General features: G+C 40.2%; 1 protein-coding gene across 16 annotated transcripts in view; it reads right to left on the bottom strand.

Annotated features, from left to right (window-relative positions):
* Positions 1–18,791, bottom strand: part of SYNE1 (spectrin repeat containing nuclear envelope protein 1) — a 495,794-nt gene that overhangs the window by 175,770 nt on the left and 301,233 nt on the right. For 15 of the 16 annotated variants that reach the window (XM_055535999.1, XM_055535996.1, XM_055535994.1 and 12 more), the window contains 7 exons: positions 18,372–18,494; positions 17,605–17,787; positions 15,310–15,453; positions 10,202–10,396; positions 8,975–9,115; positions 1,706–1,873; positions 1,264–1,425 (listed from right to left, as the gene is read on the bottom strand). In XM_055535999.1, the coding sequence (XP_055391974.1) occupies positions 1,264–1,425; positions 1,706–1,873; positions 8,975–9,115; positions 10,202–10,396; positions 15,310–15,453; positions 17,605–17,787; positions 18,372–18,494 (1,116 nt within the window). The remainder of the gene's footprint in view (positions 1–1,263; positions 1,426–1,705; positions 1,874–8,974; positions 9,116–10,201; positions 10,397–15,309; positions 15,454–17,604; positions 17,788–18,371; positions 18,495–18,791) is intronic. The other variant, XM_055536003.1, reaches the window with a different exon arrangement.

An 18,791-nucleotide genomic window follows, 5' to 3' on the forward strand; every position in this document is an offset into this window, starting at 1 on the left:
GGACTATACATATAAACAGGCAATGTATGCCAAGGTTACTGTGGGTTCCAAAACTACAACGATTTTAAGTAAAGACAGAGTACACAGTTTCATTCTTAGAGCTGACAAATTTCCCAGTCTTTATTTGATAGACACATATATCATACCATGCTTTCACAGCTCTAAATTAGCATCTAAAAGTATCTCTCTTTCCCTCTGCCTTTGATAGGGTTGTTTTATGCTTCTGAGATCTGGTCAGGGCAGGCAGCATTTTCCTGCGCCGTGGTGATCGAATATTTAGGTAACTGTAAAGATACTGATACACCTCAGTATCTTGGACTCAGTTACGCGTTAATAGTAATCTGATAATATTGCTAAAGCATTATTAACCTATGCACTTAGCATGCATTATAAAGTGATGCATTTCTAACAGTGTCTGAGCTAGGTTAATGTAATCATCTCATCTCTGTTTCTCACCTAAAGCTGAAGCATCATCCAGTGTACCTTTTTCCTTTTTTTCCCAGTGTACCTTTTAATAAATGATTTAAGTCTGGGACAACCACAGGATTATAACTTGGAAACCCTTTTTCTTCAACTGCTGCTTTGCCCGCTGAAGTCTCAGAGCTATTCTAAGTAATAAGAAGGTACCCGGTACACACTCAGATGCTCAGTCGTGTCTGACTCTTTGTGACCCCAAAGACTGTAGCCCGCCAGGCTTCTCTGTCCATAAGATTCTCCAGCAAGAGTACTGAAGTGCGTTGCCATGCCCTCCTCCAGGGACTCACTGGCTAAGTTTCTTTAAACAACTCACCAGAAGTCCAGTGGTTAGGACTCTGTGCTTCCACTGCAGGGGACACGGGTTTGATCCCTGATCGGGAAACTGAGATCCCATAGGCTGGGCAGTGCAGCCAAAAAGGATAAATTCATTAATTTAATTAAAAAAAAAACAATACCCAGAGAGGGTAGATGTGGGGTGCCTTTTATTGTTATGATAATAGTTCAAAACGAAATAAAAATAATGTGGCAACAATAAGGAAAGACAGTTTATGTAATAATAAACGTGAAAAAGCAACACCAACGCCTGAATTCCTTTCTTCCCCTCTTGGATCCCTTCCTGAAGCAATGATGGAAACAAAACCACCACTTGGAATCTTGCTGACTCTGTAACAGTTGATCAGTGAAACATGCCAGCCTGCCCTCTTATGCACCGGCTTGAGCAGTCAGTCATAAATAAGGGTGCACCAGTTTGATCAAGCAGGAAGCTGAAGTCATGGCTGTTCTTACCTGATGTTCGGCCATCTGGCTCTCGGGACTCCTGCCCTGCTCCAGACTCTCACTGAGTTTCATCTCGATGGCCTCCATTTTCGTGGAGATGGACTGGAGGGAGTCCTGGTACTTCTGCTGGCGTTCCAAGGCTTCATAGAGTGTGCGCTGCTTCTCGCTGATCTAAAGAAGAAAAGGGATATTACCAAATGTCTCCCACCCCTTATCTTCTAGATTACGACATTTCTTTCCTCACTGCTTTACCTCTGTGACTCAACTGAGGCTATTCAACTGTACACGGGATGTGCAAACATTAGGCACTTATTTCATAAGACAATCACTAAGGAAATCTGGTGTCTTGAGTGTGTGCACAGTTGTGTCCGACTCTTTGCGACCCTAGGACTGCAGCCCGCCAGGCTCCTCTGTCTCGTGGGCTAAATAGTCCCACATCTGGCAGACTTACCACATTCTTTAAGGTTTCCCAAGAGCGCTGCAAATCGTCCAGCTTCGCAGTAGCGGAAGGCTCCAGTCCTGGTTCATAGAGCTCTTGGGGTGGCAGCGTGCTGGGGGGAACCTTGGCAGCATCGGTCTGTAACCTCTCAGGAGATAAGGCTTGGTAATAAGCGATGTCCTGTAGGAGCAAGGTACAGTGTTAGATGCAAGAGGAAGACAAAACTTAGGTCACTGTGCTTGTCATGCAGAGGAAAGTTTTAGGATTCATACCTGGGCCCGGGGGCTACAACCATCAAAGTTAGTAAACTCCTGTGATAAGAAGGTCATATCAAAGCACACTGTTGTTGCTTTCAGATGTTGATTCATATAAAAAGCAATTTACCAATATTTCAAGTTGCCAAAACTCATTCCTACTTTATATTTGGCAAAATTAAAATACAAAGAATTTAACTGGTATACACACTTCAAGACTGATTAACCAGAAAAAAAGGAGAATCTAAATGATGTATTTCCTGAAATGGTGATGAATATGTTGATCAGTTTTGAATAACTTTTAAAAACCTTTGATTGAAATACATTTGAATCTCTGAAAAGTTTTTCAGGTATAGCCAGATTTTCAATATTTGAGTTCTTTATTCACAGAAATTAATGTAAATATGTTAATATGTTATTTAAATATGTCTTAATTAAACATGTTAATAAATTACTTAAATTATAAATATATTAATATTTAATAAGGGAAAATGTAATGGGGAGGTTAAAACTACTCTAAGAAACAAATAATAATGAGGTTTTCCTCTATTCAATTCCTGGAAGAACACAAGAAACAAAGTGGATGCTGAAACAGGAGGCTTTTGAATTTTTTATATCTTGGGCAATAAGTAACATGACATGTTTTATTAGTATTGATAATAGAATTTACTATATCAAGATACATAATTCATATGCTTTTAATTGTTTTTATGGTTGTGTATCTATATATTTATAGAAATTGAAGGGAGTACTGTTTATATTGTGGAAAATACTATTATAAATTTCACTACTTCACAGTTGTACTGTTTAAGATTAAAAACCTGAGCCTTATTGATGATAATGTCTTGGTAAAAAGTATTGAAGGCCCCAGATACCTGGGAAAAACCAAGGCAACAGCAGGAAGGAGCCTGGTGTCTTGGGGTCAATACTAGGGCAGAAGCAGGGTTGTATAGTAGAATGAGTTCAGACAGGAGTCTGACACTGGAGGAGTCAGGACACCTGAGACCCCAGGTGAAATTCACCTTCTAAGTAGCTAGAGAATTGGATCCTTGTAGCTCAGTTAGTAAATCATCTGCCTGCAATGCAGGAGACCCAGGTTCGATACCTGAGTCGGGAAGATCCCCGGAGAAGGAAATGGCAACCCACTCCAGTATTCTTGCCTGGAGAATCCCATGGACAGAGGAGCCTGGTGGGCTAGAGTACATGGGGTCACAAGAATCTGACAGGACTGAGCGACTAAATCACCACCACCACCATAGAATTGGAGAAAGTCACTCACATCTTGTGCATAGACTCCCTCATCTGCACAACCCTGGGTAGATTCGAGGATTAAATAAAGTGATATCTGAGTGGCCATGAGACCCTCTACGATCTTCTTATTGCTGAGGCCTCCAGGTAAGTCCTCCACATTTACTGATGACACTGGAGCATGGAGACTGGTTCCTTTTCATCCCTAACCCTGTCACTCATCTCAAGCAGATCATCTTGGTATTTTCAAGTCCCTGACAACCTTATATCCATCCATCCTCGCCCACTTGCCCTCCTTGAACACGACAGGTTGTCGTCACTGAACTGATTCACCCTGAGTATATTTCTGACTAAGTGATGTAAACCATTCTCTTGCCAACAGCTGTGTTTCCTTTGTCCCTTTAAGTTCTGCTTCAACCACTTGGAAAACCCCAACTATGACTCAATCCAACTTTTCCTTACAGAATGCATATGTGTGTGCACACATGTACACACACAAATTGGGATATTTCTGCAACTTCTCAAATTTTCAAAGGTCTGTCTATATTCAGACTCACCTCTATTTTACTCATTCTAGTCCTCTTGAGTAAAGATAATCCTCTTACCTGCCCCTACAACCTCATCCACCTTCCCTTTCTCAAGGATCTTGGTTCATTAATATCTACTCCATCTCCACTGACTTTCCCCTTAGCATATAAATAAATCTTTTCCGTCTGAAAACACCTACACACAGCCTTCTTTGTTTTTTTCTTTTAGGGTATCATATATTAGAAAGTTCTACAAATCATAACATAATGACTCATTACACACAAATACAATTTGCACACACATTTCTAACCATTGTTTTCTCCCTTTTGCTTCATAATTCAGTTTCTGAAGATAGTAGTTTACACTTGATATGTTCACCCGTCCACTTCTAAATACCCAACTGAGCCTTGATTCTAGCAACTCCACTAAAAGTGCTGTGGCCATAATCATCAGTGGCTGTTTTCTATGATATAAAATGATTATTTTTCGAATCTTCTCTTGCCTGGTTTCTCACTGGAATTCAGTACCACTGATCATCCCTTCTTGGAAAAGACTTTCATTTTACCCTCTCTGTTCTCCTACCTCTCTCGTCATTCAGTCTTTCTCTTTTGTTTTGTGCACTCATTCTTAAACACTGCTATATTTATGAGCTCCAGACTCACATAATGAGTTGTACAAGTTGATCCCATAGTCTCTTCAAACTCAATACTTGAAAAAAAACAAACAAGCAAACCAATCAAAAAAACCACATGGAGGATAAGAAATGGATTTAGGAAAAATGATGACGTTTTGTCCATCTTTCAATGAATGAATGAAGTTTTATCCATCTTTCTAATCACCTCACTTGGGATTTATTCTCCATTCCTTCTCTTCCTGACCACTGCTGCGCATGTAAGAATGAAGTTCTATACCTTTGCCACAGCACAGGTTGGGTTCAAGTTCAAGTTCAGGTTATAGCGACAACTTCCTAACTCTGAGGTTGCAAACTGGCAGCCTGCAGGTTACCTCTAGCCTGCATATATTTAGCTTGGCTTATACAGTGTTTTAAATTGTTTTGAATTTCTCCTCAACCAGAAAGGGTGCTTTTGTAAGAATCCCGATTCATGGCTTCCTCTGCAAACAGAATCCAGGTAAGACAGGATTCCACATTCACATGCCTACGGTAATTCTAAGAGAGGAAAGGCTGCCTAGTTCATGTGGGGAGGCTCTGTCAGGGCCCCACAGCCCCCTGGCTGTTTCTTTCATTTACATCACCAGTAAATGACTGGTGATCAGTCATCAGTCTGAATGACTGGACCAGACACCAGAGTGTGTAAACTTTTGTCCCTCACTCACTTCCCTGGCTCTAGATTTGTCCATCACCATCCTCCTGTCTATAGTGATACTGAAGAATCTGTTCTACAGCTCACTTCTGTGCAGAGCTTCTAGTTAAATTCCTTCAGTGGTTAACTATTAGCTCCTGGACAAAGTTCAGATTCTTTCGTGTGGCATCAGGGTGTGTTTCCTATATCCCCCTCAGCTTCATTTCTCCCCCCATCTCCTTCACCAAATCTATGCTTCTCCCATTATTCTGATGTTATTTGCAGTTGCTTTGCTAGGCCATTTTCCTTCCTGCCGCCTGAAAAAACTTCCTATATGTGCTTCTTTCTGCCTGAAAGACTTCTCCTCACTCTAGAGCACTCCAACTGTACCTGACTTATACTACTTTAAAACTAAAGGGGGGAGTCCTCGACCCACTGAACTCCAGCCTTGTTTAGGTACTTACCCTGTGTCCTTCCTTCACATTCTGCTTCCCGCCCTCAGAGCACTTGTCCCACTCCATGGTCACCATGTGCCTGCTCTCACATGGACTGTGAGTTCCTTAAAAACTGTGCAAGTGTCTGAATCTGAGCATACCATGGAGTGTTTGGCAAATAACAGGCAGGTATATACATTCATTGGGCTTCCCTGGTGGCTCAGTGATAAAGAATCCACCTGGAATGCAGGAGACTTGGGTTTAATCCTTGGGTCAGGAAGATTCCCTGGAGAAGGAAATGGCAAGCCACTCCAGTGGAGAATCCCATGGACAGAGGAGCCTGGTGGGCCACAGTCCATGCGGTCACGAAGAGCCAGACACATCTTAGCAACTAAACAACAATAACATATACATTCATAAAAAAACTGTATATGTAAAAGCACTTTTCTTTCTTTCTTTTTTTTTTTTTTTGCTGCACTGCATGGCATTTAAGATCTTCTAACCTTCTCAACCGGGAATCAAACCCATATCTTCTACATTGGAAATGCAGAGTGTTAACCACTGACCACCAGGGACGTTCTCTAAAAAGACTTCTTTAAACTCTATTATTTTGCTTACATGGATGGTATTAATAGTACTATGAGTGTCCACAAGGAAAAGCAAATAGTTGTTTTGATGTAAAAATTTTAAATACTCTATTATAAATAATGAAAGCCCAAAAGAATAAAGTAAAATACATTTGTTACAAAAAAAATCTGTTTTCTGGCTTCTGTGTCTCAAATTTCTTAAAATAATTTGAAAATATCACCTTTTATAGATTAATAATTTGCATCTATTTGAGGACTACATAGATGTAATAAAATAAATTGATCAGTTTTATAAGTAACTACTAAATTTTTGTTATAGTGAGGAATCACCCCTAGATATATCTCTTGTTGGTTACGTGTCTACATTAAAGGGGTTATTATCTAGCAGATTCCTACGGAATTGAATTTGGAAACTGCTACATTTTGATTCCTTTTCCAATCTAAAATGTGCTTTCAGAATCCACATCGCATTTAACTTTCACAATGTGGTGAATTAAGTAGCACTGCTTCCCATTACAAATGAGGGACTTTCCAGGTACATGCAACTTAGCAGAAGAGCTGGGATCCATCCCCAGCTTTTAAACTGGAGACGGGGATTCTACTTACTACAATACTGCTCTTTTCAAACTTCTACTTTCCTCAACTCTTCCGAGGAGGAGCCCAAGTCTTGGCTTGCTTTTAATAGGATCAAGAATCCTGCAGCAAAGTCTGGGGATGTCTCATTATTTCTCTCCTCAAGTAAACTAAACCGCTATCACATTTCAGCTAATAACTACTGTCAGAGACAGAACACACTGACTGTGGGGAGATCAGTTAGTTATATAATGGAGATCTACTTACAGAAGTAGCAAGCACACAGTCTTTTTTTTTTTAACAGCTGTGATTTTATAAAGCAGTTATATTTGGCCCTTCCTTGAAACAGCTGTGTACATTCTGTGCAGTGTTTTGAGTCTGCAAACTGGAACTTATAGGAATTCTAAACGTTTTCCTCAGCTTCAAGAGAAAGTTTTGTAAATGCAGGCATCACTGGCCATGTTGCAGTATTTGTTCATTTTCCTCTGACTTACATCACTCGATGAGAATTGCATGTGGCTGGAATGACGGGGTCAATTTGTTTGAATAACACCAAGCATAACACATGCTTTCTAACAACTTCCTGGGAGTAAAGTCTGACATGAAAGAAATAAAGATCTGTTTCCCCTAATTTATATAATACTATGTCAGGTTAATATTAAAATTTAAATCAAAGTTTTCCTGTGATCTGGGAGGGGGGTCAACATGGGATTAAGACAAAGCATAATTTTGCTCATAATTTGGAGATTTGATTGAGCTTGACAGTTAAAGCAATTGTAATGAAAATGCTTGCATACAACATCATTTACAGAAGACTTTCACCTGTACAAGGAAAGATACTTCATAAGATGCAGCACTGAGATTTATAATTTAGAAGAGGGATATTCTTTCCATAGTGTTAGCCCAACAGTCAGTGTTCATTGTTCAACTTGGAAATTTTAAGAACATTAAACCCATCGTATAGGATACATTTTCTTACACAATAAAAAGCTGACTCTAGCCATATTTCTATGATTCTAATGACATCTGCGGCCACAGGGAAGAACACATCGTCAAAGAATGAGTAATTCATATTTTAAAATCAGAATTTGGAGAACAGTTTCCCAAATCCTCCAGAACACCGTGAACTTCTCCTTTTTTACAATTTCCCCTAACACTTTTGTTATTATTCAACTTATGGCCACTTTTCTCACTCAACTATAAGGTGCTTGAAAGCAGGGGCCACTGCTATTTCATCCTTTATTATATCTCTGGATCCTAGCACAAGATTTCATGCCAAGCAAGCTAGCTAGCTGATAATGAATGAACTGATACCTTTCTTAGAGCTCCATAGATTTTTACCAAGAGAATTATTTTATCGAAAGATTTCATTGCTTTATTTTCCTTGTTTGGAGGGAGGTGGGCTCTCTATATCACAGAAATCCTATTTTGAATGCTTTTGCTTTAAAATAAAATAATATAATTGGTTGGTAATATAGCTTATAGAACATTTGCTCTGGTCAATGCTTCTCCCTTGATAATAAATTTCAGCTTTTTTGAACACAAGTAATTTCATAGTAAAGCAACTAGAAAATTTTTTTTGGTTCTTTGGCTAAAGAAAAAAAAAGAAAGCATTATTCAATATGCATTAAACAATTCTGATTATTATAAAAACATCCTTTTGATTTCTATGCAATATTTTTCATGAAAATTTTTGAGATATTTAATTTAGTATGATCTATATTTAATGGAATGTACACTCAAAAGGCACCTCATAATGAGAAGCTGTTGTCCCCATTTTATATAAAATAAAACTTAAGGTTATCGACAGATAAGAAAACTCAAAACACAGATCTAGTTAGGCACTAACGTATATACTGACAGATGGCCTTTAAATTGGTTGGCAACTAGTAAATAATGAAGAAGTCTTTGTTATATTATATGGTGAAGATAAATTTTCCATCTTCAAAATCCGAGCTGGCAAGTGTCAAAACTTTGTTCAATGAATGTTAACAACAGCAATAGAATCATGTTATTTTACAAAGGTGACATGAACATTTCATTTTCTATTAGGATGCAGTACTCCATTACAAACAGCTGTTAGATGCTAAAGCCATAATGCCTTAAAACAGGCCCTTCTGCAGCTCTCGTTTCTGTGACCTAATTTTTGCTCATCGCATCTCAGTAGCCCAGGAGAGATGGTAGGTTAAGCCAGCGTGGGTCTCACATGATAATCCCAGTTTATGCAACTGTCACACCTAATGGTGTGACAGATTCTCAAAGTCTACGAGCCATACCCACAGTCTAATAAGAACAGAGAATGGAGTCCTGCATCCGTTCAGAGATCTGAGCTAGAGGGATGCCAAGTGGGCAGTACCTGGTTAACAGAGGCATCTGTATTAGCCACAGGTGAAGGGGAGCGGCAAGCAGGCGGAGAGGAGATCTCACTGTTGGTTCCCTCCTCCCCAGACTCCTCAGTGACAGGTGACAGCAAAGTGTGACAGCGACCTGCAGTCATCTGTCACATAGAATGTGGCCCAAAGGACACGAAAATCGGTTAGTTATATTAACAAAACACCTGACCAGGCACCGGTTAAAACAGAGATAACCATACAACAAAAGTTAGAGTTACTGAGATCTCAATTTACATACAAATTCTGTGTTACTATTTGAAAGTTTTGTCCTCAAGTGACTATGACATTAGGGACCATTGTAAAACACACATGGGTAGGGGATACATGTCACATCATGGAGTTTCATTGTCGATTAAATATTTCTTTAACTTATGTTCCTTTTCTTGATTGTCTGTATCTTTATAAATAATGATTAAAAATCACAAAGCATACAAATGAGAGAACGGTCTATGAATTAAGGCTTGGTCTTTTGTAGGTATTTCAAATTCCAACTATTCTAGTGAGACAAATGTACCCAAAGTAATATATCACAAAAAGAGGTCAGGCTTGGTTATACACTACCAAAGACACAGTACATATGTGTGAAAATATAAGTGCTGGAAAACAATGAATTAAGAGGATAATGAACTCACTTTAGATGTACAGTGATGGGGGAAATAATATTGCAGATAGAAATGAATGGAATTTATTTTAATCCAAAGTTAACTGTTGGATTTTCTATTATCTTATTCTTCTAATAATAGCTTTTCTTCGATATATTATGAAACATTTATACGACAGAATAGGCAAGCACACCTAGTCACCCAGCACATTACCAGGAAACACACACACATACACAAATGTATGTAGCGTGATTCTCCCATTCCCCCAGAAAACTAGAAAACTGTGCAAAGGAATTTTTTTGACGCTCAGAGCCTCTGAGCATTATTGCTAAATTATAAACAAATGCAGGGCTGACCTTCAGCACATTAAGTAATTACGGAGTCTCAAACAGCTTCGCTTCAACTGCCACTGTTTACAGTGTCAAAGACTGGCCTCGGCCCAAATGTAGTCAGAGAGTTAAGGGGACTGTTCCTCAGTTCATATCTGCAAGATCCCTAATACCAAGCCCCCTGAAAGGAGCTCAGGCCACTAGCCAGGAGACAGAAGGAAGACAGCGCACTGGCAAGCCGGCCTTGACCCTTACTCACCATGACCACAGAGGGGTGGGCCGAGGTCGCGGGGAGGAGCTCCCCGTCCAAGTCCTCCGTGCCCTCCGCCAGCCCCTCCACCTCGGTCACCGTCAGCAGCATGGTGGCGTGCTTGGCTTTCATGGTCAGCATCTTGCACTTGGAGTTCAAAGAGGCGATCTGCTCCTGGTAGCCCTTGATTTTCTGAGCCAGCTCCTGAGGAAACATTTCCCCCCCCGCCTCGGGTGTCACAGCAGCATCAGAAGGAAACAGAGCTAGAAGCGTTCATCTTCCTCCGGGGCTGGCCAATGAAATCACAGAGCCGCGCCAGACCGAGCGGCGGGGAGGCAGGATGTGGACGGTGCGAGCGCGGAGCCTGCCTGCCGCGCGCCCCGAGCCAGACCACAGCGCGGCGGGGCCGGGAGGGGCGGTGGGGACCGCGCGGCGGGAGGCACGGAGCCAGGCGGCAGGGATTCTAATCCCAGAGATGCTCAGGGCTGGCCTGGCATTTGGGTAACGTTAAAGACTGGCAACTTTCTTTAAAATGCCTGAGGAGTCTGAAATTGCCAGATGGTTCATGCCATGGAAATTAGGTCATGTGATGACTAAAACTGCCAAAAATGCAATGCTGGGTTCTTACCATCTCGAATATGTCAAACAGAGCAGTCATTTGTGACAGACGAGTCATAAAGTAAACTGCTCCTGAATTCCTGTGACCCTGGCGAGTTGTTTTTTGCAGATAAGCTAAAGACTACTTAGGAAATCCTTATTTTTGATGCATTTTCCTCCCCAAAGAAAATTTTGTGCATTCATGAAAATTTCCCTCATGTACTCCATTATGCCTCTAATGTTTCTGATGCCTCAAACTAGAGCTTTGAACTTGAAGTTCTGTTCCATTATAATGTCTTTTGATTTCCTTTGTTAGTCAAAAAAATTGTTTTGAGGTTTTAAAATTTTTACAAGGAGCTAATTGAAAATATATTCTGAATAGCACATAGCTCTTAAAAAACAAATATTATAGTATTAAAATTCTAAAATAATCTAAAATGGTAATCCTAAAATGTTAAATTTATACTTTCTTTACTTCAAAGATTAAAAAATGAACATGTAAGCATTCTTTTTTTTTTACATTCATGTTAACAAAAATATTAATCCTAAAAGTACAAAATCTCTGCTTTTTTTTCTATTCCTTTTATTTGGCTTCTTCACTTGAAAAGCTGTCATTTAGTGCTTGTGCGGTACACATTTTGTGAGTCTTTAAAATGTGTGTGTATACACTCAAAGGAGAGCTTTGAACCTGACATTCAAACTACAGCTTTGAACTTGAAGTTCAGAAACAAAATAACAATAACAAAATGATACATGTGTATATATATATACATGTGTATATGTATGAAAAGCGAAGTCACTCAGTCGTGTCCGACTCTTTGCGACCCCACGGACTGTAACCTACCAGGCTCCTCTGTCCATGGGATTTTCCGGGCAAGCGTACTGGAGTGGGGTGCCATTGCCTTCTGTGTGTATATGTATATGTACACACAAACGCACCATTTTGTGATTGTGTCACTTTGTGTTTCCCCTCCCAACCAAAACCGACTGTGTCGGTGTAAGGGAAAACAATCCAGCAGAATTCAGCTTAGCAGCCTGTCCTCTTGACTTCTAGTAGAAAGTATAGGAATTTTTTAATCTAGGATTTAAAAAGTAGAAATCATCACTTCTTTACCTTTCAGGGTTGCAGATACTTAGTTAAACCTAATAGGGTTTTGTTTTTTTTTTTTTTTGGCCTAGTCACACAGCTTGATGGATCTTAGTTCCCTGGATTGAACTCAGGCCCATGGCATTGAAACCACCAAGGCCTAGCCACCAGACTGCCAGGAAATTCCCCTAATAGGATTTTTAAATAGCTATTTATCACATATGCTTTCATGCCTAACATATGAATACTCTATAATAACTAGTAACCATGCATGTTTGGAAGTCATCTACCAGCTCACTGGACTCCTTGAATTCTATGTTTTCAGCTAAAACTTTGTGCATTCATGAAAATTTCCCTCATATACTCCACTGAGCCTTCATACCACGGCTGCCCATCTGGTAAAATTGAGGACTCTGTGAGCAACCGAGTTAGTCTCAGTCCTTCCACCATTCATGCCCACAGGGATGGTCATGTCCCATATGGCAGTACCCTGCTTAGCACACTGACAGCAAATGCCTGTTTTCTAAATCTCAAATTATTGGGTATAAAACTCATCTGAGTTGCTTGCTAGCAATGCAGTTCTGATCTAGGCTCCAAAAGATTTTGATTTATTAGGCCTATGAAAATCTGCCTTTTATCATTAGTCCATGAGACTCCCTTGAAGAAATAGTTCTCTGCCGGTATCCCAGGAGCTTTGTGGGTTGGGGGTCAAATTCGCTAAATTAAAAAGGAGCATGGATGAGTTAATGAGTTCTCCACACTCAGGAAGCATATGTATGTGTAGTTTTAACTGAGTATTTCTGAAGATCAAGACAAGGGATGAGTGTACAAGTGGGGACTCGGGTACAGAGGCTGCTCTGAGGGAAGGTGCCCTCTAGGCAACCTCCTGCACCCAGGAGCATGCCTTCTGTGTCACGTGGAAAGCAGCTCTGAGAGTCTCTCCTATGCCTTAAAAGTGACAGGATCACTTTTTTTTTTAATTAAATGTAACATTTGAAAAATTACAGGGAAAAAAGTGAATTCCCTAGAAATAAACAAATAATTAGTCATCTTTATGAGTTAAAGTTAAGCAAATGGAAACTAGCCTCACCTCAAGATGAAAATCCATTAAAAACACACATAAAAAAACAGGAAAAAACATTCTCCCAGAATTCCCTGTTATAAATCAGGCTTCCCCAACGACTCCCCCTACCCCCACCTCCACCCCCACTGCCCTCCACCACACTTTCCTTCCTGTGTTTGTTTTACATAAACAATGAGCCTGATGCAGGACTATGTCATTATAAACATGCAAATGCACTCTAAATCACATGCCAAGACTAACACAGTCTGCACTAATGTTTAGAACTGGGAGAAGAAGATGCGACAAAATGAACAGATCATTGAACAGGAGCCAGAGGACCATCTATGGCTGACTCTGCTGAGAGCTGGCAAGTCATTTATTCTCCTACACCATCATTCTTTTTTTTTTTTTTTCAGTCTTAGTTCCCTGAGCAGGGATTGAACTCGTACCCCCCTGCAGTGGAAGCTTTGAGTCTTAACCACTGGACCACCAGGGAAGTCCCCAAATGTACCAGATTAGAATCTGTTTTCTATCAGCTACTACATTTGGAGGCTTAAGAAGTCATTCTAAAAAATTAATTTCTGTTTTCTTATCAGTAAAATGAAGACAATTCACACCCACACAAATTCTTAAGCTCATCGGATTTTTGTGAAAGATAATCTGGAAAACACTGTAAACTGTCTTAAAACACATAAAACAACAAAAAATCTATAGTAATGATAATTATTGTCATTCCAGATAGATTAAAAAAAAGTATTTTCTGTGCTGTGGTTGAAAAGTTGTTGCAACAAAATTCTGGATCTTATGATGTGGGATTAAAAGTAGTTTCAGAATAAATGTGTATTATGAAGTCTAATGGAGAAGGCAATGGTACCCCACTCCAGTACTCTTGCCTGGAAAATCCCATGGACCGAGGAGCCTGGTGGGCTGCAGTCCATGGGGTCGCTAAACGTCGGACACAACTAAGTGACTTCATTTTCACTTTTCACTTTCATGCATTGGAGAAGGAAATGGAAACCCACTCCAGTGTTCTTGCCTGGAGAATCCCAGGGACAGGGGAGCCTGGTGGGCTGCTGTCTATGAGGTCGCACAGAGTCGGACACGACTGAAGCGACTTAGCATGAAGTCTAGTGTATGCCTTATATATAGTTTTCAAGTATTTGCAAAACATCTTTTCATTTAACCAGTGACAGAAGAGAAATGAATAGTTAACATAGATGATTATCTACAGTATAGGAGTAAATGGAGGTAGGATATTTATTTACATTATTTTATAAATCATACATGAATGTGATGCATTGGCTGTGACAAGAAGTTAAAGAACTGCATTTGCCAAGGCGGAGGGAGTGAGATTTTCCAACAATTATTTAACAACAATTGCTAAAAATTCAACAACTGAATCTTATGAGAACCTTACTATGATATTTGGTTTGGAAATTTTTGTTGCTCTTATGAGAACACAGTTAAAATTGAGTAGATGGAAGGATAAGCTAAATGTCTATCCTTGGCACAGAGAAAGAAGACACGCCCTCCTCTAGTAACTTTCCAAAATTCATGATGCTGTAATCAGCCCCCAAGGAAAGAGTCAATGTGACCTATACAGGATTTAACAAGTCAGGAAAGGAAAGTCACTGCTCTCCTGAAGGAACTGAAACACTCGAGGTATATGATCTCTGAGACCAAGTTTGCACAAAGGGTGTTCAAGTCCTCAAGGTCATAATGATGCCAAAGATACAAGGAAGGAGGCATATCTGAAAATGAAAAAGCTGCTAAGAGTCATAACACAGTAATCATCAAAACCAACAATATGAGCCATTCACTGATTTTGGTAAAAGGAGGTGAAATGACCTATATGTGAAAGAGCAAATGATTTTCTCTTTAACATGAAATATCCCTTCTTTTTAATGAGGGCTATCAAAGCAGCAAGGCTTTGAGCGTTGTTGTTCCTATAATCTGTAAACACAGAGAGTACAGGGACTTCTCTGGCAGTCCAGTGGTTAAGATTCCACACTTCCAGTGCATGAGACACAGGTTCAATCTCTGGTCGGGGAATTAAGATCCCATATGCAGCATGGAGAGGCCAAATGAATAAAGAAAGAAAGAAGACAGGGAGGATAGTGTGTTTTGGTGTATGAATTGTGAGAATTCTGATGGAAGCAGTCAGTGGGTCATGGTGGAGACAGACATGTCATGAATGTTGGGTCAAAAGGTTTTGGAATTAAGTGGAGGACTCATGAGCACTCAAAATGCAAAGACAGCCAAAGAAGCTCTCCAAGAACCCAACATGTTATGCCCCAACATGTTATGCTAAAAACCAATCACATATTCTTACCACACCAGGGCCCTGCCCTTGAACTTGGCCTGTCCTACCTCATGCCGAGAAATCTGGGCTTGCAGTTCCTGGATGTTGCTGGTGGCCACAGGCTTATCCTCAATCTCTCTGTGAGCTCCTTCTATGAGTTCCTGGAGGTGCTGCATTTCTTGCTCATATTGTTCATATTGCACCACAGCCTCCTTTGAAGGAAAAAACAAAAGCATAGACGATTATCTGTTGATATCAATAACTGTGTGTGTGCCTCTGTGCTGCTGTCTGACAAACTCTGGTGTTAATGTCTATTTACCCATGAGTCAAGGGAGCAAAAAAATGATGGGGAAAATTCCTAGATGATTCAAATTCCCAGTTTTCTGCTGATATTTCAGCACCTTCTCTCTAAAACATTTCATCAAGATTATTGATGGACTGAACATAGTGGTGCTGGAGAAGACTCTTGAGAGTCCCTTGGACAGCAAGGAGATCAAACCAGTTAATCTCAAAGGAAATCAGTCCTGAGTATTCATTTGAAGGACTGAAACTGAAGCTGAAGCTCCAAATACTTTGACCACCTGATGCGAAGAACTGACTCACTGGAAAAGACCCTGACGCTGGGAAAGATTGAAGGCAGGAGGAGAAGGGAACAACAGAGGATGAGATGGTTGGATGGCACAACCAACTTGATGGACATGAGTTTGAGCAAGCTCCAGGAGTTGGTGATGGACAGGGAAGCCTGGCATGCTGCAGTCCATGGGGTGGCAAGAGTCAGACACGACTGAGCAACTGGAGTGAACTGAACTGAAGTGGTAGATCCTCCTTCTTCTCTTTATTGTCTCGAAGATGACAATGTTATGGTCCAGAACATGGTAGAAAAGTACTACGAAAAACATGATTACTTCATTTTTCTGTGAAGGAAATTCTGTGAGGGACTCAGCTAAGTGCTGGAATAGGAGATAGACAAAAAGAATGAAGTATGTCATTTGTAGCAACAAAGGTAGAGAATGTCTAGAGGTTGTCATACTGAGTGAAGTAAGTCAGACAAAAACAAATATTATATGAGATCACTTATATATAGAATCTAAAAAAAAATGGTACAAATAATGAACTTATTTACAAAGCAGAGAGTCACAAATGTAGAAAATAAACCTGTGGTTATGCAGGAGGGAAAGATGGGGGATAAACTGGGAGACTGGGATTACAGATTCTTTACCGTCTGAGTCACCAGGGAAGCCCATGCATAAAATAGATAACTAATAAGGACCTGGGGCTTCCTTGGTGGCTCAGATGGTAAGAATCTCCCTTCAATACAGGAGACCCAGGTTTGATCCCTCGGTCAGGAAGATCCCCTGGAGAAGAGAATGGCTACCCACTCCAGTATTATTGCCTGTAGAATCCCATGGACAGAGGAGCCTGTTGGGCCAAAGTCCCTGGGGTCACAAGAGTTGGACATGACTGAGCAACTAACACTTTCACTTTCACACAAGGACCTACTGTATAGCACAGGGAACTCTACTCAGTACTCTATAATGACCTATATGGAAAAGGAATCTAAAAAATGTGGATATATGTATAACTGATTCACTTTACTAGACAACTAAAACTAACACAACATTGTAAATCAACTATACTCCAATACAAATTTATAAAAAATCAATGAAGTGTGACTTCTACACTCAGGAATTTACTGTCTAACAAGTCATAAGATAATGCAAGAAGAGCTGACCAAATAGACCAGTGGTGGTTTAATGAGAGGGCATGTATACAATTTTTGGATAAAGGAGGTGAAATACTAATTGAAAGCAGATATGAGATAGTTTCATTTCTTTGATATGCGATAGTTTCATTTCTTCCTAGTAAATAATCGGTCTCTTAGGTGAAAGGACTAAGAGTTATAGCTGGGTGTACTTCTCAGGCAATAAAATAAGCTGAATAAGCTGAAATATGAAAAAAAAAACAAAACACCTCTGTAGTATGCCTTAGCAGTAAAATCTTATTACAAAGTTCTAAATGATTTTCAGATGAATAATAACATAAAAATATATGATTGAATATAAAATTAACCTTTACAAGTTGTTTTTTATAATATATATATATATATGCTGCTTAAAGATAGTTTTCACCAAAAGATATTTTTAATAGAGCTTGCCCCAGGCATTTGTGGGTGATCTAAATGATAGCATTTCATGTCCCTATTTTATATAATCACAACAAGCTGTCAGAGTTAACACTCTGGATGTGTTCTGATGGCTGAGCCCACGCAAGCGCTAAGAAAAGCAGCCCATGACTCATTTGCCGCTGCTCTGCCGGCGGCGCGGGGACCGCCTGCAGAGGCCGGCTGGCCCGGCTGCACATGCCTGCATGATGTTGCACTGCTGGATGGCCGTGTGCTGGAGCCGGCTGGCCTCCTCCTGCAGGTGCAGAGCCGCGTGGCAGAGCGGCAGGCTGGTGACCACGTCCTCGGGGATCCGGAGCACGCTCTGACAGACCTGCACCGCGTGGACTTTTGGCTTGAGTGACTCCATCTCAGACAGCAAATGCTGAAAGTGCAAGTTCACATTCTAAATTTTAAAATTCTATATTTATACAATTTGATATCAATTTATTTATATAAGGTATATGTAGGTATAAAATATACATTTTTCCTGGGTGGTCCAGTGGTTAAGAATCCACCTTCCAATGCAGGGGACTCAGGTTCGATCCCTGGTCAGGGAACCAGGATCCCACATGCTGGGGGCAACTGTGCCCACATGCCACAACTCAAGAAGCCCGTGTGCCTCAACTCCTGAGCCCATGTGCTCTGGAGTCTGTGCTCTATAACAAGAGAGGCCCACACACCACAACAAAGACCCAGAACAGCCAAAAAGAAAAAAAAAATTTTTCCCATTTAAGATATATTCTAAAATATTTTTAAATTTTACATTTTAATAGTTTATTTCAAAAGCAAGAGATATTAACTAAATTACAGGTCTGTCCAAAGTTATAAAAACTTCCCCAGGAATTTTTTTTTTTAATACTGCATACAGTGCTCAGACAATAAGTTTAGAAATCACTTTTCCTAACTATCCTTTCTTTTTCAAAAATATAGCTCCCCTCTCATTTCCCCTGAATTATTTTTGCTTGCCTGTCGGTGAGAGAGTTGCTCCTTGAGACTTAGACGTCCAACTTCTGGAGAAGTCAGGGTTGTCTGGGCTTGCTCCAAAGCAACTTGTAAGTTTCTGAGCTCTGCTTCAAATTTTTTCATATCCTGCAGAGTAAGAGTGACATCAATGTTGATATATAAGCACTTGAAGTCCAAAGTCATAGGTGGAGACTACTATCATGTAAACAGGCAGTGAAACAAAGGGAAGGGGGGAGGGGCACAACCATTAAAACAATGACATAGCCATAGGACATGACAAAAACTGATTAGAACCGACTAGGTCCAAGATGGCAGAAGATTCACTTCCAGTAGCCCTTGAGCCTCGTTATGTTCTATTGGGAATACACTTGCATCTAAATCATACCTGCACCAGCACCAGAACAGTTCTGAGGTCAATCATAA

Source organism: Bubalus kerabau, chromosome 9, assembly GCF_029407905.1.
Source record: "Bubalus kerabau isolate K-KA32 ecotype Philippines breed swamp buffalo chromosome 9, PCC_UOA_SB_1v2, whole genome shotgun sequence".
In the NCBI taxonomy this organism is placed as follows: domain Eukaryota; kingdom Metazoa; phylum Chordata; class Mammalia; order Artiodactyla; family Bovidae; genus Bubalus; species Bubalus kerabau.